The following is a 19,785-nucleotide window of genomic DNA, read 5'->3' as shown; positions in this document are numbered from 1 at the left end:
AACAACATTTAAAACTGTAGCACAAAATGCAGAGATTTACCTGACATTGATAGACTTAATCATTTTTGTGTTAACTTGTTTCTAAGGACTTGAATGTAACAGAGGTTCAATTATATGTAAAAGTCTCGTACTCTAGCTTTAAAAATGTACACACACTGAGCTATCTTTTTAAAAGCCCAATGCCAAAGTTTAAAAATACTGTCTTTCTATGATATTTGCACTTTGACTAATTGTTATTTAACTCAAACACCGTTAACAAGTATTGCGGCTGTAGAAAATTAAATATAGTTGCCATATAGCTAAGCTTAGGAAACTAAAACACAAATTTAAAGCTGCATTGTTTGTCCAAGTTTACAGTAGCTGAACATGCTGCAAAGGCAACACTGACCCCTCAGCACATTATTTTGCTGTTATCTGCTGTTGCTTACCTATGCAACAAGCAAACACAAAGCAAACATGTTAACAACATATTAACGTGTGTTTGGAGGTGTGTTTCAGATGGTTATACAAGTGTAACCTGTGGAATTCAGCTTGACAATGCCTGAACCTAAATCTTTCCATACATTGACAAAGAAGCTTCTGCAAAAGGGCTGGAGGTCTCTGTTTCTGACACTGTCTATGTACCACACACCGGTCACATAGCTGAAAGCAGTAGTCATCTTTAACCTGAGAACACACATGCATTTAGTTCCTCTAAAATCAAGTAAACATGTAAGTACCTGTTTATGAATAGATGATTCACTTATGAATATTTGATAGCGTAAGAGCCTATGATTGAGTTTATTTTCACATTGGTCGCCTTCAGCTTATTTTTTTAGCTCCCCAGCTTGTTGCTTTTGTCCCCTGTTGTTTGGTGCTGGGCGTGTATCGTACAGCTGCTATATTGGAGCTGCGTCAGGAAATGAAAGAGCCAAAACTGGACCAAAACAGCAAAGTTTGGGTTGTACAGTGAGGGAAACAATGAGCTAAGAGACAGAACAAAAGGTTCCTTTGAGTTGGGTGACCCTTTTCACATTGCGCCTTGTCATTTGATCCATTGTTACTATGAAAATATTGATCATAGCAGCTTTAAGGTCAGGGACGGATTGTGGTTACAAGCAAACAAAAAAATAATTGTTACTTCATTTGACCTCTGGTGTACTGCATGAGAACTGGAAGTGCTAAACAATATATCCACAACCCTGATCTCAACCTTGTTACATGCACACTACATTAGATGTGTCTGCAGAGCAGAATTTCCAACATGTGTGTCGGGATGCTGGGCTGCTTCTGTGTAGAACTGAAGACTTATTTAGAAATTCAAAACAAGCATTTTGTGTATAAGTCAGTCAGATGTTTCATTATTAACATTGGAAGACGTGTTGTTCATTAGCATCCTCACCTCTGATGTGTGCACATATGTAGCCATGCAACATTCACTTCATTTTATACTCTCCTTGAACTCATCACCATGGAAACCCCGATTTGTGAAGCTGTTTATTAGTATTCTCCACTGCTGCACTGGTGTTTTGGTGTGCGCGTGTGTATATGTGTCAATAATAATGCTAAGTGCAATAACAGTAGCTGCACAACAATGCCAAACTCCATTCTCAGCTCACTCAGACAGGTAACAGTGACACTGAGCCCTCTCTAACATGTATTCAAGCTAACGCCAACCTGTCTTCCTTTGCTGTTTGTCTCCCTGCTCAGGTGCTTCCATTATTTTGGCGTATTGTTCAGGTGCACACAGTCCTGCTCTGTTTTTCTGCTCTGTCTCCATTTTCTTCTCGCTCCCTGAAAAAAAAAAGTGTTTACCATGACCAAGGATTTCATCAGTCTTCACTACCTCATCTTATGATCCCCCTTTTTCGTCATCAGCTTGCCTCAGTACCCGTTTCGCTCCCTTTTTTTCCCCCTCCTATCAACATGAGAGGAAGTACATTTTTCTCATCTTCACACAGTGTAGTGCAGCAGCAGTCTGCACAAACTAAACTGTGGAACATTTTCCATTGGTTTGACACAAAATGAATTCAATCACCACGTCTTTTGAGATTCGTGACTTTATGGATTTTCTCGCTCAAATTCTCAGCAGTTGTCTTTGGACTGTATCCGCATCCCGATTGTATATGTTTACATGTTCGTTTTCTTATCCTAATTGCATTGATCATGAATAATGCCCATGGGAGTGAGATGGAGACAAGGCGACTGAAAGGAAGATCATCTGTAGTATAGTCTGAGATGAGTTCGGAGCTATTATTAGTCAGAGCTACAGTAGACAAACAGTATGTACCTTTGGTATACGCACATTATTTTAATGTTGCATAATATAGCAATTTAATTATCTATATTTTCATGAAAAACCCTAAATATATTGAAGTATCTTTGATGCACAATTGTATAGTTCATACTGTAAAGTGCATTGCACATTGTTATTGTTATTACTCTGGCAAGGAACGCGGCGGAGTTATGTGTCGATCGGTGTACATTTGTCTGGCCGTCTGTTATTCCATCTGTGCACAACATTACTCAAAAACGGACTAATAGATTTGGATGAAATTTTCAAGGAAGGTCAGAAATGACACAAGGACCAAGTGATTAGATTCTGGCAGTGATGCGGCTTATAGTCTGGATCCATGGATTTGTTAAAGATTTCTGTATCATTGCGAGATAGCGGCACGGCGTCACTGTAACTATGACAACAAGTGAACACTACATCAGCTGCTTGATGACGCTCACATGATCCTACTACAAATCCACCGCTGTGGACTTATCGGGACTTATACATCAGAAATGATACAAGGAACAATTGATTAAATTGTGCGTGTGTTTCTGAGTTCCATCAATCAATTTAGTTCACGCGATACTGTATCCATACATAATGTACACATGCATAACACACGCCTGTGCTCAGTGCAAGGTCATACCGTTTGTGGGTAAACCTATATATTTATATTAAATGGCCGCATTCTATGGTGCTATGATTTCTGCCACAATTTTTTTCAAGATTTCAGCCATCGGAAATGATACGACTGAGCAGCCTTGGAGGAGTACTGCTCTCTGAGTGTTTTTCTTGCTTTCAAGTGTGTTGTTGCTGATAGGAGACTTTGCCACTACTATAGTAAAGATAAAGGTTTTTCTGAACATGTTATTCTGTCATATTCAATGTATCTGGATTTAGTTGTGCAAACATTTTTGAAAATTATGTACAACCAATCCAGCTTTGCTATATTTTTTCAGTAGTGAACTGAAGAACTCAGTGATTTTTTTTGTTGCTGTTTTGTACTGAGCGACTAGGAGGGTAGACAGCTTGACAGATTATGGGAGACAAAGGAGAAGAGCTTCAGTTGATCCTAGGGGAGCAGGAATATGTGACCCCTTAAAGTTGGGTCCTAACTACTAAATTGTCTCTACTTTGTCATTTCCACTGTTGCCCCGACTCTCCTGTCGCTTTCTTTCTCCTATCTGTTGAAACAATTCTTCACTTAAGCTCTCTTGTATTAGAAAGGAATATATATGTATATTTTATTGCAAAATTCACATAAAAGACAACACAAAAGAAAAGTTCATTTTTCTTCAGGGATACTAAAGTGCAGCACAGATGAATTTTGAATTGGATGCAAATGAAAATGGAAAACATTAAGAAATGACACATTTTGACTGCTATTAACCACAAATTCCAGCATTTTCTTAGCTGTGACAAAGAAAAATAAGGCTTTTACTGTTATTAACAGTAATTTCAGCTATTTCAGGTGATTGTTGGAGAATCTACCGTGCACAGCTGCATTTACTTCCTGATTTTAATGCATCCTCCTCCAAGTAGCAAATCAGTTCACTAGTTCGGCACTTCAGGACATATCAGGACTTGATCTGAACTGGCACTCCCCCGAATGCTCAAAATTGCATGTCCGAGGGTGGCCTGGACCGTAAACTATTCAATCTGGAAAAAGCAACATAATTGCAGGCAATGGGGCTCGCCAGTTCTGCCTGCTTTACATCCTTTACAGAATTACGCTGTGGGGTGAGGCAAAGTCAACCAGCATAATGCAGAGTCCTGCTGCCTATACTTTGCCTGTCAAACTGCTAACAAGCACAAATGATTTTTTAATGATAGGCCCCTCTATCCCACTAAGCTGCCTTTTCACAAACAGCCGTACTCAGACACATACACCACACATCGCACACACTCACTCCCACACACATACTTAATGAGTTTTATCAAGGGAAGTACATTTGGTTGAATGGATCACTGCCAAACCCATATCCACTCACGCTATTCTAAGTTCCAACAAGATGCTTCTATTTCCCCATGTCACTTTTTTATTCTTTTTCTGAGGCACTGCGTGGTGCATAAATACTCCAAATGATGATGTATCTCAGGTGCAGGAAAGTAAAGTTACTGCTGAGCAAAGAAACAAGTAAAACTGCAGCTTCGCTCTTGTAATGTTTCAGCCAAACAATGAGCCTACGAAGGTAAATCACTGTAAATATATAACACACTGTGTGACAAGTATTTGTTTCAAAAATAAATAAATAAAAACCACTAGGGGCCCCAGGTACCAGTGAGACGATAAAAAAACGACCAAGAAGCCCTGTTGGGGAAATAGATCCAGAAGTCTGAAAGCTTATCAGATGGCAAAACACTGCACAGTGGTTTATAATATAACCAGAGAGGATTGTACTGCTCTGGAAAGTTAGTATGTTGGTAATCACTTTATCTTTCCTCATGATGATCATGAAGACGGGCAAAATAATCACGAAACTGCAACCGGGAAAATGCATTTGTGTGCATGTTTTTGATTAGCAATAGCAAATCATCTCAGCAAGTGATTGTAAATGACATACATATGTTTATGTTTAAAGTAGGAAGTCAAACCAACAGTCAAGATGGGGTTTCGTTTAAAACCCTTCTCACTCTAAACCAAGTGTTTACTCTTGTAGCCACGATGTCAGCATTTCCTAAAGTTAGTGAATTACTGCAGCAATATTAACCAAAACCAAAGTGGGTTATCTAACCTGAAATATGTCCTCAACCCAAACCATGGTCTTTTCCTAACCCTATTCACTTGGTGCACTGTTCCTTCTTTTCTTCCTGCTTTCACTCTATTGCGCAGTGGAATGCAGATGTTCACACACATACAGACACTGCTAACCCACTTTCTAGTTCTGTTAGTTCATGCTGTGCACATGTTTTTTTCTCCCTTGTTATTTCTATTTTATTTATTAAAGCCTATTCTCATTTGAATTCGACTCTGATTATACTGATTACCAGTCTTGTTCATCTTGTGCTCTTGTTTCAATTTGCACTGACACTCAGCACCTAAATCAGTAACTGTCTATTCTCTTATTCCTCTTTTTCACACTCACGCTCACATATTAGCTTGTTTTCTTTTGTCACATCAGTTTTGTTTCTCTCACTTCCCTTCGCTCTGTCCTTCACTTTTCTCTCCCTTTAAGTAAAAGCCATTCACTGAAGCATTCTCGATGCTCTCGCCTTGTAGCACATTTACACACATTTGCACAATTTCTATATACCACATATTTTTATGGAACGCACAGATCAATTAACAGACAAATGTGCAGTGGGTTCCAAAAGCCTAAGATCACATCGGATATCTGTCATGCTGTCATGGAAACCTGGATATAATGAGAGATTAAAAATAAAAATCAAGTTCTGACATGCAAAACAAAAATAAATGATTAAAATTCTGCACTATTTCTAGCTCAGCAATCAATTTTAAGCACATTTTTAGCCTTTTTGGCAACTTCATTGTACGAAAGGTCAGATTTTCTTAAGTTGCATTTTATCCTTGAAGTGCTTATTCAGATGACAGTCGTGACATGGATTTGATCTACTCATCAGATGCTTGTTAAATTAACTCAATTTGCAGCCATTGTTAACCTGTTATAAATTTGGCTGTGCCACAAATTTTTAGCAGAACATTGATCACTAATAATGGGAAACATGGCATAGAACTAAACGGCTAACTGCTTTCTTAGTGTCAAATCAAGGGGGCAGTGCATGGCAGCCGAAGATGCTTTGTTCAAACTGGATCAGTTGTATCCAAAGCACGATCAGGCAGACCAAAAGTGAGCACGCCATCAGAAGATCAATACATCATTATTTGTAAACTGAGAGGTTGAAAAGCAACTTCATCACAGATGCAGAATTTGCTAAATAAAGAAAGCAAGTCTGCAATCAGCAGAAGTACTGTCAAAGAAAGGCTGTCTCGCAGCGGCCTCAGTGGACACGCAGCGTCCCTAAACCATCGATCAGGAGGGGAAACAAGGCCAAATGCTTGGGGGTTGTCGAAGACCTACCAGCATTTCACGGCGGATAATTGGAAAAAAAAAGTCCTATTTACTGATGAATACAAGTTTGAGATTTGTGGCAGCAGCAGACGAGTGTAGGTAAGGATACAAACAGGAGAGAGAATAATACGCAGTAAAGCGACAAAATGGTAGTGTAACAAGGTGGTGGGAATATTCAAGTCTGGACGTGTTTTGCTTACTCTGTAGTTGAACATCTGCACGGAATCGACTCCACCATGACCAAGGGACATGCTCTACTATCTCTGGTTTACATCTTTGTGGAGAAGGATTCCTACTGCAGCAGGATAATGGCTCCAAATGCATCACAAAGCTGTGCAAGAACTACACAAAGAATAAAGTACACCAAGGTGTGCTGACTGTCACAGACTTTCCTCCATCTGACCTTAACCCCAATGAACATTTATGGGTGACAACTATTCCTGACGTCATATAAATCTCACTGAGACACTGTCAAGTCTTGCTGGAATGACAAGGCTTATTTAGACCCTTCTGTACATGCCAGCACATACACAATGAACACCCACAGATGTTCATGGCCCCGGGGCAGCTGCCGAAGCTGCAGAACGCTTAAAACACACATTAATTTGCATTATAAGTGCAAGTATGACAGCGGCAGTGTCATATAGATAGACAGGCATTGATTTGATTAGAATGCAGCGCTGCATTTTGCCCCCACATCTGTCATGATATCATGTAACAAACATGCAATTGGTTTTCTATTTGTGGAATAACTGAGATAGATTTTCATGTCTGCTTCAGCCACTCGCACCGATCCATCTTTCTTTGAGTACATGGTACATCGGGCCTCGTTTACAGCTGATGGGGATATGAAGAGATTGGATTTTACATGTGTAATCACTGCTTATGAGATGTTAATTGTACAGAGCAGTGTCCTATGGGATGCAACATTAGATATGTGTGGCAAGCGTACACACCCACACACACTGACTCACACACACACACACACACACATTAATGTTGTGCAACTGTGTCCACATAGCGTTTGTTTAGACCAGCTGTGTTAGTGTGAGTGTGGCCCAGTTATTGTCATTGTAGCTGGATGAGATGATCTGCATAAAGACTAAACCCTAACTGTGATTGTGGAGTAGATACTTTTCTAGCAAGCTGTTCAGTTCAGGATAATTTGCTGACTGATGTTAAAGAACACATGTGCTTCACTCTCTCAGGCCTCCTGGAGTTTTCTCCCGTCCTCCTCCGATACTTCATCTCAGGTATGGGTTCAACCGCTATAGTTAGATCCTGTGTAGCAGCACTGTAGAGTAAATTATCAACAATTTGTAGATGCCCCTAGTGTCACATATAGCTTTAAAAAAAAGTTCCTTTTCTCATCCTTTTCTGATAAGTGGGAGGAAAAGACAACGAAGCAAGGAAGATGAGGAATGGTAATGTTCCCTGCTGTCTCGCAGTGCTTGGGTGCCTTTTGCACTGTAGCTGGCTCAAAGCTTGGCAAGCTGTGGCGTATTAGCTGAATCCACCTGTGGAGTTATTCACTTGCCTCTGCTCTCTAGTCTCGTCCATCTGTTTGTCTGAGTAGAAGTATAGAGCCTTTCACCACTTCCCGAGCTAAGTTTCCTTCCAGGCCCTCCCCCCTCGTCATTACTTTCAGAACAACTCTTGAGTTTCGGCGAGGCTATGAAGAGGAGCTGTGAAGATCCAGCAGACGATTTTCATCTGTTTAATTCCTCTCTCTCTGATTGCGTCCGTACGCCTGATGAGTCACAGTTAACCCAGTCGCACAGCTGCGTGATTCCCGGCGCACTGATTCATACAGTGTGCCATCACAATGCCAACGTCTCTTCACTCTCCTCTTCCTTTCCCCTCCCTCACAAACTGCTAATGAAGTGAATCTCAACTGTTTTTCCTCCGATCCCTTTACCCTAACAGCTGATGGTGAGCGATTGCATCCACAATACTCTTTTAATTAGTATAGAGAATAAATTGGTTGAGCATGCCTTTTTCCTTAATTGCTTTTTCCTCAGCTTGGATTTAATTGGGCTGCAGCACTGTTTATTGATCTCCTTTGATGTGCTTTAATTTGGATAATTTTATATATTTATTTTGGACGTGACGAGTCGGTTTGTCTTGAGGGGGAGAGTGTTAGGCAGCAGGGCCAGTACTGCAGCAGGCTGCAGTATATCCAGCGAGCCTGGGGTCCGGTGTGTGATGGCAACGAGGTGGGGAGATTATCAAACCCAGAAGGCAGCAAAGCAGCTCCACTACAGTCTGAGAGGCCTCAAGTGAACAGCTCTTTGATCTCACATCAACACCTCATGAATGCCAATGTGGATCAGTAAAGCGAGGGAGGCAGGCCTTTTAAGCCAGCCTTAACAGGCCTGCAGGCCAATACATATTCCTTCCAGCAGCTAGTTTGTATTTTATGCCTGATTCATGCTGCGTCATCTCTCCCCCTCCTGCCTGCCACAACAAAGCCCAATTTTCATCCTCCGCCTCCATAGTTTCATAATTAGTGTGCTTCTCTGCGTGTGATTGTGGGTTTTTTTCCTAGACACGCGTGAGCATTTGCTTGTGCGACCATTTGTTGGTGCAGTTTGCGTACATGACCGTCGACACTCCACCTGGCTCACTATTTTTTGTCTCGAACACAGGGGGTAACTTCACTCTGGCTGAGCTGGGAGTATGTGAACCAACTCCCCCTCCGCATCCCGCTGCTGTTCCCTACTGCCCCGACCTGGGCCTCCTCCAGAGGGGGTACTCCCTCAGTGCCGGCTCGGATGCCGACTCGGACCCCGAGGGGCCGCTGTCTCCGGAGCGAGCCATCCAGCTTTGGGCCGGACGAGGAGGGGTGAAGTCCCGTCGCAGCTCAGGAGTGTCCAGCCGTGAGAACTCAGCCCTCACCCTCACCGACTCTGAGAATGACAAGTCTGACGATGAGTCAGGTAGGAGGAAGTGTGGTCAAGCTTGTATGTGATCAGTGTGCCAAAGTACAGGCCCACTTATTTGAGAAAAAATGAGTAACACAGTGAATAAGACTTGATGATGAAGAACAAACTGCGAAGAAAGAGTTGGATTGATATTTTGTTCAATGCTTGTGAGAGAGAACGTATGTACGAATGTGACAAAAGTTTGTCAACACTGGTATAATCTTCAGAAGACCTCTCAAACACACAACCATTTTATGAATTGCAAGAGAGTTGGATTCATTGATTGAGTCTGTTTTTGATCTGAAGAACAGTTGTTGTGCACCCCAGAGAGCCATCCTTATTTTCATCAATAGCACTTAGCCAAAGCTCTCGAACTCCACCCTTTTAAACCACTTATCTGCTGATATCTTACCACTGGCCTGTCAGTGTTCTCGAAAAAATCTTTTGGATTTTTTTGGACATGGTAACGCTGAAGCATTTTGTGATCCAACACCAACCAAAATGCAGTCGGAGAGAAGCTAATATTTACGTCTCGAGCTTATCTGTTCTCCGAGTCTCTCAACGAGTGTGAGAGTGTGATGTTCCCAGCGGGAATGCCTTCCTCTGGCAACTTTGTTTATTGCCAGCTTCCCATTTCCTTGTTAAACCTTACGCAGTCGTAAACCTGTGCACAAGCTCCGTCGAGGTGTCAATGGAGGTTAATGAAAAGTGGATTGAAGGAAGAGCAACAGTCTAATTAATTGAATTCTCGGCAGCAGCACATATCAGCTGTGGATCAACCTCTGTTGGACCGCGGGCCTCTGAATCAGAAACAACTTCTGTTGGCTGATCAAACTACTCAACACCTATTAAACACGTCAAGAAACACCTTCCCTGAGACGCGCCTCTCATCGCACCACCCGATAATTGCTTTGTGGTTAATTACCAAGCTAATCTTGCAGCCACAGATATCAGCTGCAGACGCCGCTCTCACTTTCTCTGTCTCAGGGCCAGAAGAACGCCATTGAGCACTCTGTCGCTGGCATTTCCAGACCTTGTAAAATTAGCTTCTTAATCCAACTCTGTATTGTGATAATCATTTGCTTGCAGTATGATGTCACTGAGTGTTGATTGTTAGATCAAAAGTTGTTGTTAGGTTGTTTTTTTTTATTTTTTTGGTTTTCTAGAAGAAACTTTGCCAAAAAGTGTTATTCATGTGTGTTTTTTGTGCTCCTACAGGGCCTAAACACACACTTGTCTTTTGCTGCAATTCATTTTTATGATTATACAGAACATGTGTCAAATCAAAGTCAATTAAATTTAATTCTAGACTTCAAAAGCTTGCCTTCTATAGAGGCGTTCAGGGGAACCACCAGCTCACGCCTCGAGGCTCATCTCATGGTTTCACAGGCTGGAGATTTAAATCGGGCTCCTGCACTTGTGTCTCTGCCAGCATGAAGAGATCAGAGGCAGCGTAGCAGCCCGATAAAAAGACCAGGTGTGTGCGTGCGTCTGATCACATCAATTCGTTACTTATTTAGTTGCTCTGAATGAGGAAATCTCACCCTTTGCTCCTGCATCTCCCTCCAAACAAAACGCCTGATACCGAGGGTATCTGAAAGCACCCAGACGAAAAGATTTCACTCCCACTGCATCCAACCTTAGCGTGTTCCCCCAAGCAGTGTGGGTGCCGAATTTGCATGTGTCTATATGCTACTGTCATTGTCTTTCTATATGTTTTTTTGCCCATGCGTGGGTGTGAGAGTGTATGTGCCCAGGCCCTGTACATGTGAGTGTGAAACAGGGCAACTGGAGTGTCAAAACAGCAGGAGGAGGATCTGAGGGTCTAATAATAGAGATTGACAGAGGCAGACAGAGAAACAACATCTTAAACACATGCTAACAAATCAAAAAGACAGTGAAAACACCAAACGGCACGCTGCACCACTCTCATCTCGCTGCATCTCTAACGATCTTCACAAGTCTCACCTCCACTTGCTTCTCCTCCTCCTCCTCTTCATCTCCCTCCTCCCTCCTCCGCCGTCTTTCTTCTGCAGCTTTTCAAGCTTCCTCTTCTGTTCGCTGCACACTGCGCCTCTCACCACCTCTAGTTACGCTCCTGTCAGTGCAGCTCGGCGCCGTGAATGACAGGTGTCGGTTTAAGGGTCTAGGGTTTCCCTTCAGGGCACCAGCGTGCATGCGGATGAATGTGCAAGTGTACTCTATTGCAGATCTCAGCACCAAAATAGAAAAACCCAGAGAAAGGGTGACACATATTACTAACCTCTGGGTTGCTATAGTTTGTGTGTGTCTGATTTTATTTTGTCTGTCTGTGTGTCACCAGGGCAACTGGCTGCAGAGTAACCAATTTATATATATTTATTAAACCTCGTATCTGTGATTTTCTGTCATTATAATTACTAAAGGACTACAACATAAAGTGTAAATAGTTGTTTCCCGCATGTTCTCCCTGTGTATGTGAGTTCTCCGTGTATTCCGGCTTCCTCCCACAGTCCAAAAACAGGCTGAAGTTAATTGGTGATTCTAAATTGTCCGTAGGTGTGAATGTGAGAGTCCTTGTTTGTCTTTATGTGTTGTCCTGTGATAGACTGGTGACCTGTCCAGGGTGTATCCTGCCTTCACCGTAAGTCAGCTGGGATAGACTCCAGCCCCCCCGCAACCTTAATGAGGGTAAAGCGATGGATGGATGGATGGATGGGTGGATGGATGTTTCCTGTATATTTCAGGTTAATTAACTGCATGTGCTATTTTTAAGTCTTGATTCTGGAGGAGCTGAAACAAACACATCCAAACGGAGTCAATATCAAATTAAAACGTGTTATTCTTTTGATGGGTAGAAGCCACAGTGCCTGGTGCTTTATAGTCTCAACACAATTAGCACCACATATACACCTGAAATAACCAGAAGTCACTTCAGTGGTATGTGTGAACCTTGAATACAGCTATATGGTTCTGGAAGTATACATGCACTCAGTAATGCTGTTAAACTCAACTGCCAATGTACATACAATACATGCAGTTCTAATGTTTCATTCACATCTAAGCTCTTATAGTTGATGACAATAAATAAGAACCTTGTTTTTTTCCCAATTTCAGTATTTATTTAAACCACAATATGGCAAATATATGTGACATACAAACGTTCACTTGTTGTTTTTTCTGTTGTAGATGGTTCGGTTGTCATCACATTACACAATATTGAAACTTCACTCATAGTTTCAATCACAAGCTGCTTTGAAGTGATAATAATCAAAAACAAACAATATTCTAAGAACAGCTGATAAACAAAGTTATTGACCAGCTCCAACACGTACATAGACATGCATATAATGTCTACACTCAGACTGACTATCAAAGGCTATGAAGACTTGAAACACGAAATAAATTTGTATTTATTTATTTTACATCTTACATCATTACAGATATAAACAACAGATTTATATACAGATGCATCTGATTGTGTGCAAGCTCCTAATTCAGAGTGTGTTGTGCTCATGTAGTTTCCTCTGTAGTTGTGTCTAGCATCTGTTAAATCAGTTTCTGAACTGAAACTGTGATTTTTTTATTTATTTATTTTTTGTTAGTTTGTGGTTGGCTTTTTTATTCATTTACTGCCAAATTCCAATTACAGAGAAGTATGTAAAGCCTGTTAAATTAGTTTTGTAAATGCAACTCAGGGATTTCAAAGTTTCTCTACATCCAGCTTTATTGTCGAGTATTGAATAAAGACACTTCTCTTTTATTGCCCCTTCCAGACACTATTAAAATAAAGAGACTAGAACGTTGACTTGGCAGAGCCAATGCTAGCTCCTTTTGCATGAGCTCTGTGAGACAAACAAATATGGGCATAGAGAGCAGCTTTGGGAGATTTCATTTTGGCAAAGTGGAGGAAGAGATTTACTGTCACACTGTGCACTGCCTCATAAAACGTCCGTCTGGAAACACAGGCAGCAGAATGGAAGCGCTTGTAAATTCCCACAGCAGTGCCTGATAGCCGCATCCAAACTGCATTGATCAGGACGGAGAATGATTAAAACATGCATTAGATGAAATAAGATCAGGCTTCGACATTGATTTAAACCTGAGCCTCAGGGCAGACTTTATGGCCACAATCCATAGTCCAGTGCTCTACATATGCTTGTGTGTGTGGCGGTCCATATGCCTCTGTGTTCCCCTCTCGTTAAACAGCAGCCTGTTAAGGAAACAGACAGAATCTAATTCAACTTCAACATTGTTTTCCATCAATAAATCTTGGTTTCACTCATAAGGCCTACTTTATATACACAGACACAGACTGGCCGCTCGCTGCTCCATCCAATCACACATGTATGCTGATTAGCTGCTTTCAGACGATCTCCCTCTCCTCCAATCTCTCCATCTGCTCGACTGGATAATAAATCATGGGGTAGTATTGTGACGTATGTGACAGGATGTATTAATCTCATAATTAAAGAATGAAAAGGTGGCGCTAAATTTAGTCTGGCCTTTCTGCCTAACCCTGCCCCCATCTGGGCATGTTCAATTGCCTGGTTTTCCTCAGAGACGCCCCCTTTTTTATTTTTTAACTGTCGATTTTTCTTAGGAGTCTTTCTGTGATGCTTTTAAACTTTATGTTAATTTTCTTTTTTGACAGTGGAGGGAAAAAAACTTTTTAAATGCCCCTTAAAACATCTGCAGTCAGAAGCTTTTTTTTTTTTTTTTTTTTTTTTTTTTTTGTTTTGCGGGGGGTTGTACCCAGAGTGGTAATTATGCTTTATAAAAGCCGAGCTGTGCAAAGTGATTCCTCTGATTAACTAATCAAATCTACTAGCACAGGTGGCAGAGTGCCTGCACCAGTGCCATCTTCTTTGTTCTTTTTTTTTTAAGTGAACCACACCATAAATCAAACCACATTCACAGAAGCTGATGTGTTATTCTTTTTTTTACCTTAGAAAAGTGTGAAAAGGCTGTTTCGTAATCAAGGAGATTAAGATAATGTTTAATTATGATCATTTTCATTTTGAACAAAAAGTGCTCCATTGTGTGAATACAGATTATAATCATAAGTCACACAGTGATTGTTGGACCCTTTCGGTTCAGGTGTTGCGAGTTAGATTTCTACTGCAGCCACTCCAGAACACTAGTAACTTGGTTCATGTAGCTCCTGTCTATCAAATTCAAGCAACACTTATAGAGTTGGGCTGGTGGGGTCCCATAAGATCACTGCTGTCCCCTCAGGGTCTCTGCGAGTGTGTGTGAGCAAGAAACTGAAAGTGAGAGCTCACAAGTATGTGTGTGTGTTAGGAGGGTTGGGGGCATTAGCCTCTGATTGAGTTTTCAGAGAGCAACGTGGGGTGCGAAAGGCTCGACAATGGTCTAACAGAATTAGTAGCTCGTGATGAATGGTGTGTGAGAGCAGCACTGACAGCTCGCTTGCACAAATACACACCGCTGAGAGTGTGTGCATGCAGGAGTGTGTGTGTGAGCGTCCGTACACCTCTATACTTCACCCACTGGTTCAAGGACTTTTTGTTCATGCACTGAGAGCTATGAATGCTGGAATGAGAAAAGTAGTGATGGACACACACACACGTGTATCTGCACGTGTACATCTTTGGTTGAAGTCTAGGGGTTTGAAAAACGCCCTGCAGTCCGGATCAATAATGATTGGCCTATTCAACATGCTGAACGCAGCCCTCATACATGCTTACACACAACATGGCAGTGATGGATAAAAAAGCAAAAATCACAGTCCTTGTAGAGTGTCTCTGGCTCAATAAAGACATTGTTGGACCAAAGCTGATATTGAACACAAGGACAGACACACACACAGAGATGCATGAGAGCAGTGTTTAACAGAAGCCAAGGGATATTGATCAGAGTAGATGGATGCTAACTCACATGGAGCCTGGAGTGATGGTGAGAGAAGAAGAAGCAAAAGCAAACCTATATGACAAACAAGTGGAAAGATGATGGAAGGATTTTCAGGTACAGATAACAATAAAGGCGTTCAAATATGTGTTATTGTGCATGCTTGATGGTGTAAGCAGGTGGCGGAGGTTCACCAGCAACTACCAGTATTATTATGAGGCAAAAAGAGTAGCAGGCGCGGTGAAATATTTTCTGCGTCGGACTTGTAACTTGCTGACGACTGTGCTGCCACCCTAATAGTGAATTTAGTGAGCCGTAATGCCCTCTCATACCATCTTCGGACCTGCCAGGGAAAGAGAGGAGGAAAGAGAGGGAGAGGGAGCACCAAGAGCAAATTGAGAATTCTCCAGTCAATTATGAATGATCATATTTTCCTCTGCATGCCGCTGAAACTACTTTTGTAGTTTAATGCTCAGCGCTTTGCCTCCTAATGAAGGCTGGAGGTTTCAAACTGAGAGTAAGAATGAGGCAAAAAAGGTAGATGATGAAGGCTGCATTCACATTGTTGTTTTTTTCTTTAACCATAACTGGCATTCACTTTATATACTTTTTATTTTTGTCTGTGCTGTCCAGTTCAGTTATGTTTCTGTTCTCCAAATCACACTTTCAAATCTTGATTTCTCATAATCTTATGTTTGTTTGTTTCTTTTCCCCTCTCGATTTTTTTCTTTCCATTTCTTCACCTGCAGCTTACCTCGATGATGAGGAGGATGACGATCCATTTGGCGACTATGTGATCAGTAAGTCACATTCTAACTGTAGCCTCCCCCTTGATTAGTCCACCCATTTTACAGTGATTGTATTTCATGTGCGTTTGTTCCCTTTTGCTGTACTTGTCTGTGCGTGATTGACTGTATTGTCTACTAGTTGCTGTCTATGAAACAGGCTGTTGCACACAGAGTAATAGCTCCTCTCTGGGCTCCAGCTGAGAAAGTACAGTATTACTTTTTTTTAGAAGTATGATTGCGCAGATTGCTGTAATTGCTGTAACATTCATGTCGTAAATCAAAACACTACATTTCTCTTTAGACCGTTTTTTAAAAGTTGTCAGAATGTCGGCGATGAAAGGAAAAGAGAACAGTGAAATAATTAGTTTCTGCACATTACTCTTGTTTCATCTGATACAAGGTAAAGCAACTGTTCTCCTTCTCATGCCTCATCTACATTTACGAGCAGCTTTCATTATGATCTCCTGTTCATTAGCACACGTCCAACTGGTTAATCTCTTTGTGCTTGATCAGAGAAAATTTCCCAGAGGGTGTTTCGTTTTTTTTTTTTCTTTTCCCTCCTCCACTATTGGAAAGTCAGCCGTATTTACTCGTGTTTCGTAGATTGTTTGTCTCTGTGAGCATGAATTAGTGTTAATGCTCGTGTTATTGGGCTGTGGAGTTTTCGTCTGTTTTCATTAGTTAGAAGTGAGTAAGAGCAGAGTGTGTAGTGCAAAAGAAAAAAAGGAAAACATTAGTATGTTTGAAGGTGAGGGTTATTTTTTCTATTTTATGCCATGAGGTTTGTGTAATAAGTTTTTTTTTTTTTTTTTACATGCTAGACTTAATAGTAAGGTCACAACCTTGAAGTGAAGAAGAAAGGAGGCATTCATGTTCATGGCAGAAAGAGATGAGGAGATGTTGGAGCAAAGATTATCTAAATGGGATCATTTGAAGGTTTATTATCTTTAAGCTCTTTTGAATTGAAAGAAAAAAAGGTGAATTTACTTAACAATACGTACTGTGACAGCAACGCACAGCTACTATATGAGCCTCACATGTACACTGTCGTTCAAAAGTTTGGGGTCACTTAGACGTCCTTATTTTTGAAAGAAAAATATTGAAGATGACATTAAATGAATCAGAAATACAGTGTACACATTGTTAATGTGGTAAATGACTATTCTAGCTGGAAATGGCTGATTTTTAATGGAATATCTCCATAGAGGTACAGAGGAACATTTCCAGCAACCATCACTCCTGTGTTCTAATGCTACATTGTGTTAGCTAATGGTGCTGAAAGGCTCATTGATGATTAGAAAACCCTTGTGCAATTAAGTTAGCGCATGAATTAATGTGAGTTTTCATAGAAAACATGAAATTCTCTGGGTGACGCCAAATTTTCGGATGGTAATGTACATATTAGATAATATAGTGATCCACATAAATACGCGGCTTGAACACCACTTCATTTATTTTGGCCTCTAACATAACTGAACAATGGAGCGTTATGACATTGACGCCTTTGAGTGAAATTGCTGTGAATATAAATTCACACATTGTGTGCTTCTGCTTGAATTAAAATACTTTTACATGGCAGCATTTTCATCGCTGATATTTACTGATGTTAATTTCCCTCCGTGCCTTATTTTATTACTTTCTGTCTGTGGAAGCAGGTCAGAAATAAACTATTTGCAGTGCACGTTGTTCTGTGGTGAGAAAATAGCTCCACTTCTGTGGAAATTAAAGTCTTGAAATACATTTACTGTAATGCTTATTCAGTATAGGGTGCAATAACTCCAAGGGGTAATTTTGTTTAATCTTTACCTTTTTTTGTATGCTAGTGCTTTTTCTTTAGGAATTAATAGCCAAATGAAACACTATCAAATCAACTTTTACTTAAAAGTTGTATATTAAATGCAGGGGTTTTCTTTCTTCCTTTCTTTTTTCTTGCTTAAGATGTGTCATGAAGCTAATGATCTGAATCGTCATTTTATTCCTGATGGTTACATAGAACATACTGTACTGTCAATGGCCCAAGCCTGAAACTATACAAATGAAAAACTTTCATTCTCCTTCTATCATTTTTGCAAATATTAAAGCTGTATTTCATTTCAGTACATTTTTAGCTTTCCAGCTCTTCAGTAGCACTCAGTTTCTAACAAAAGCTACTCTGACTGACACTGTGGACTTTCAAAATTTATCCCTTAACTTATATTTCAATTGAAATAAGGAATATTCAGTTTTTATAAGACATTGGATCCAGTGTATACACTGAAATATGATTGTCATATGCTTCTACCGATCAGCCACAACATTAAAACCACCTGGAAACAGCTCTGCCCCGTCCATCCACATGAACCCAAAGTTTCCCAGCAGCTGATTGCATCATAACAACATGATCAATGGTTTTCACTTCACCTGTTACCTGTGGTTTTAATGTTGTGGCTATAGATATACTTCATGTTCACATAAAACAGCAGACTAACTCTATGCACATCTCTCAAAATGACAGTCTTTACCAAAGTACAGAATGTGATTTAACAATTAATTAAGTGTCTGCAAGATGAATCATTCATACAGATGTCAGATGTCCAAGGAATGATATACAACCCCACCAGTGACTGTAGAGGACAGCAGCCTAGACTGTCATTAATCTTCTGGACTGGCATATTGGCAGTAGCTTCCACGCTGGATGTACATAGGTACCTACAGAGTACACTTGAAACATCTATACAATGGTCATGGCACTTTTGCTTTTTAGACTCATTATATGTTAATGTATGGAAATTCATGTCGTGTCCATATGTCTAACCTGTAGCCTATAAGCTATGTAATGGTAAATGGCTTTTTTCTAGGGTGCTTGAAAATGAACATTATGTTGTCTTTACAGCCTTTCTTTAAACACATTACTGGTGTGGCAGCGTTGGTCAGTGAAACATGTAGCACCTTTTTATTCCAGACAGAAATATCTAAAAACTAGACCTTACCAATCGAGCAGTGTGAGAAGACATGCCATTAACAGCTGTGCACCTTGCTTCCTGCAGCTATTTTAGCTGTTTACTTAGCATAAATACCTTGTAATCAGAAGTTTTCTGGTGCTCACCGCATTAGCTACCCTAAGGAAACAGTTCCCTCTGAGCCTCCTGTTGCTGCTCCCAGACACATCTGGTCAACATGGCTGCATGTGCAAAATCATTTACCTTAATTGGTTTAATCATGACGGACAGTCAGACAGTAAATCCCAGGCAACACCATATTACCACCATATCTAATTAATATTAAGTTTTACTGTTTGGATTACAGACTCGGGGTAAATCCCATGATAACAGTTTTTAATGATGTTTACATATAGTATAATGACATTTGTTTTATACATTTGCATATATTCAGATGTGCCATACTGTAGATATTCCAGCTATTGTGGCTTCTGATCTAGTTCGTATTTAACTCTTTTCAGTCCAGAGTGATACAACAAAACCTCATTCAGCTATACATACTTGAAATGACTTACCGGTCAGTACAGTCTGATCCCTTGCTGCCCACAGATTTGCCTCTCTTTTTCTGCATGTTGAACTTCGAATTAACAGTGAAAGTAATAAAAAAAAAAACAATTGCATAAAGAATTAACTGTGCCATATGCATGAAAATGGTCGTTCCTAATTAATTTGAGGACTCTTGCGCTGAGGCTGTGTGATGTTTTTGTTGTGTAATGGCTGTAGGTATTTGATCATTAATAATGAGTGAGTTATTCTTCTGAAAGAAACTGAAGTAAACGTACATCAGTGCAGCAGCTTTAAAAATATATCCACAGATATAAAACACATCGATATTTGTTCATTCTACAAATATTTCGGTTGGAAATACACCAGCAAACCAGCAGTTTGTCAGAAAGAAACAAACAGCAGCAAAACATCTTGAAGTGCACACATTGTTGAGAAAAATAATAATAAAAA

At 40.5% G+C, this 19,785-nt stretch overlaps 1 protein-coding gene across 14 annotated transcripts in view; it reads left to right on the top strand.

The window, feature by feature from the left end:
• Nucleotides 1–19,785, top strand: part of tenm2a (teneurin transmembrane protein 2a) — a 225,268-nt gene that overhangs the window by 64,049 nt on the left and 141,434 nt on the right. For 5 of the 14 annotated variants that reach the window (XM_055016437.1, XM_055016436.1, XM_055016447.1 and 2 more), the window contains exons 3-6: nt 7,497–7,541; nt 7,674–7,712; nt 8,937–9,227; nt 15,812–15,862. In XM_055016437.1, the coding sequence (XP_054872412.1) occupies nt 7,497–7,541; nt 7,674–7,712; nt 8,937–9,227; nt 15,812–15,862 (426 nt within the window). The remainder of the gene's footprint in view (nt 1–7,496; nt 7,542–7,673; nt 7,713–8,936; nt 9,228–15,811; nt 15,863–19,785) is intronic. The other 9 variants (XM_055016444.1, XM_055016443.1, XM_055016449.1 and 6 more) reach the window with 5 other exon arrangements.

Source organism: Amphiprion ocellaris, chromosome 13 (assembly GCF_022539595.1).
Source record: "Amphiprion ocellaris isolate individual 3 ecotype Okinawa chromosome 13, ASM2253959v1, whole genome shotgun sequence".
Classification (NCBI taxonomy): domain Eukaryota; kingdom Metazoa; phylum Chordata; class Actinopteri; family Pomacentridae; genus Amphiprion; species Amphiprion ocellaris.
The sequence above is the reverse complement of the archived record's forward strand: the minus strand, read 5'-3'. Positions and strand labels throughout refer to the sequence as shown.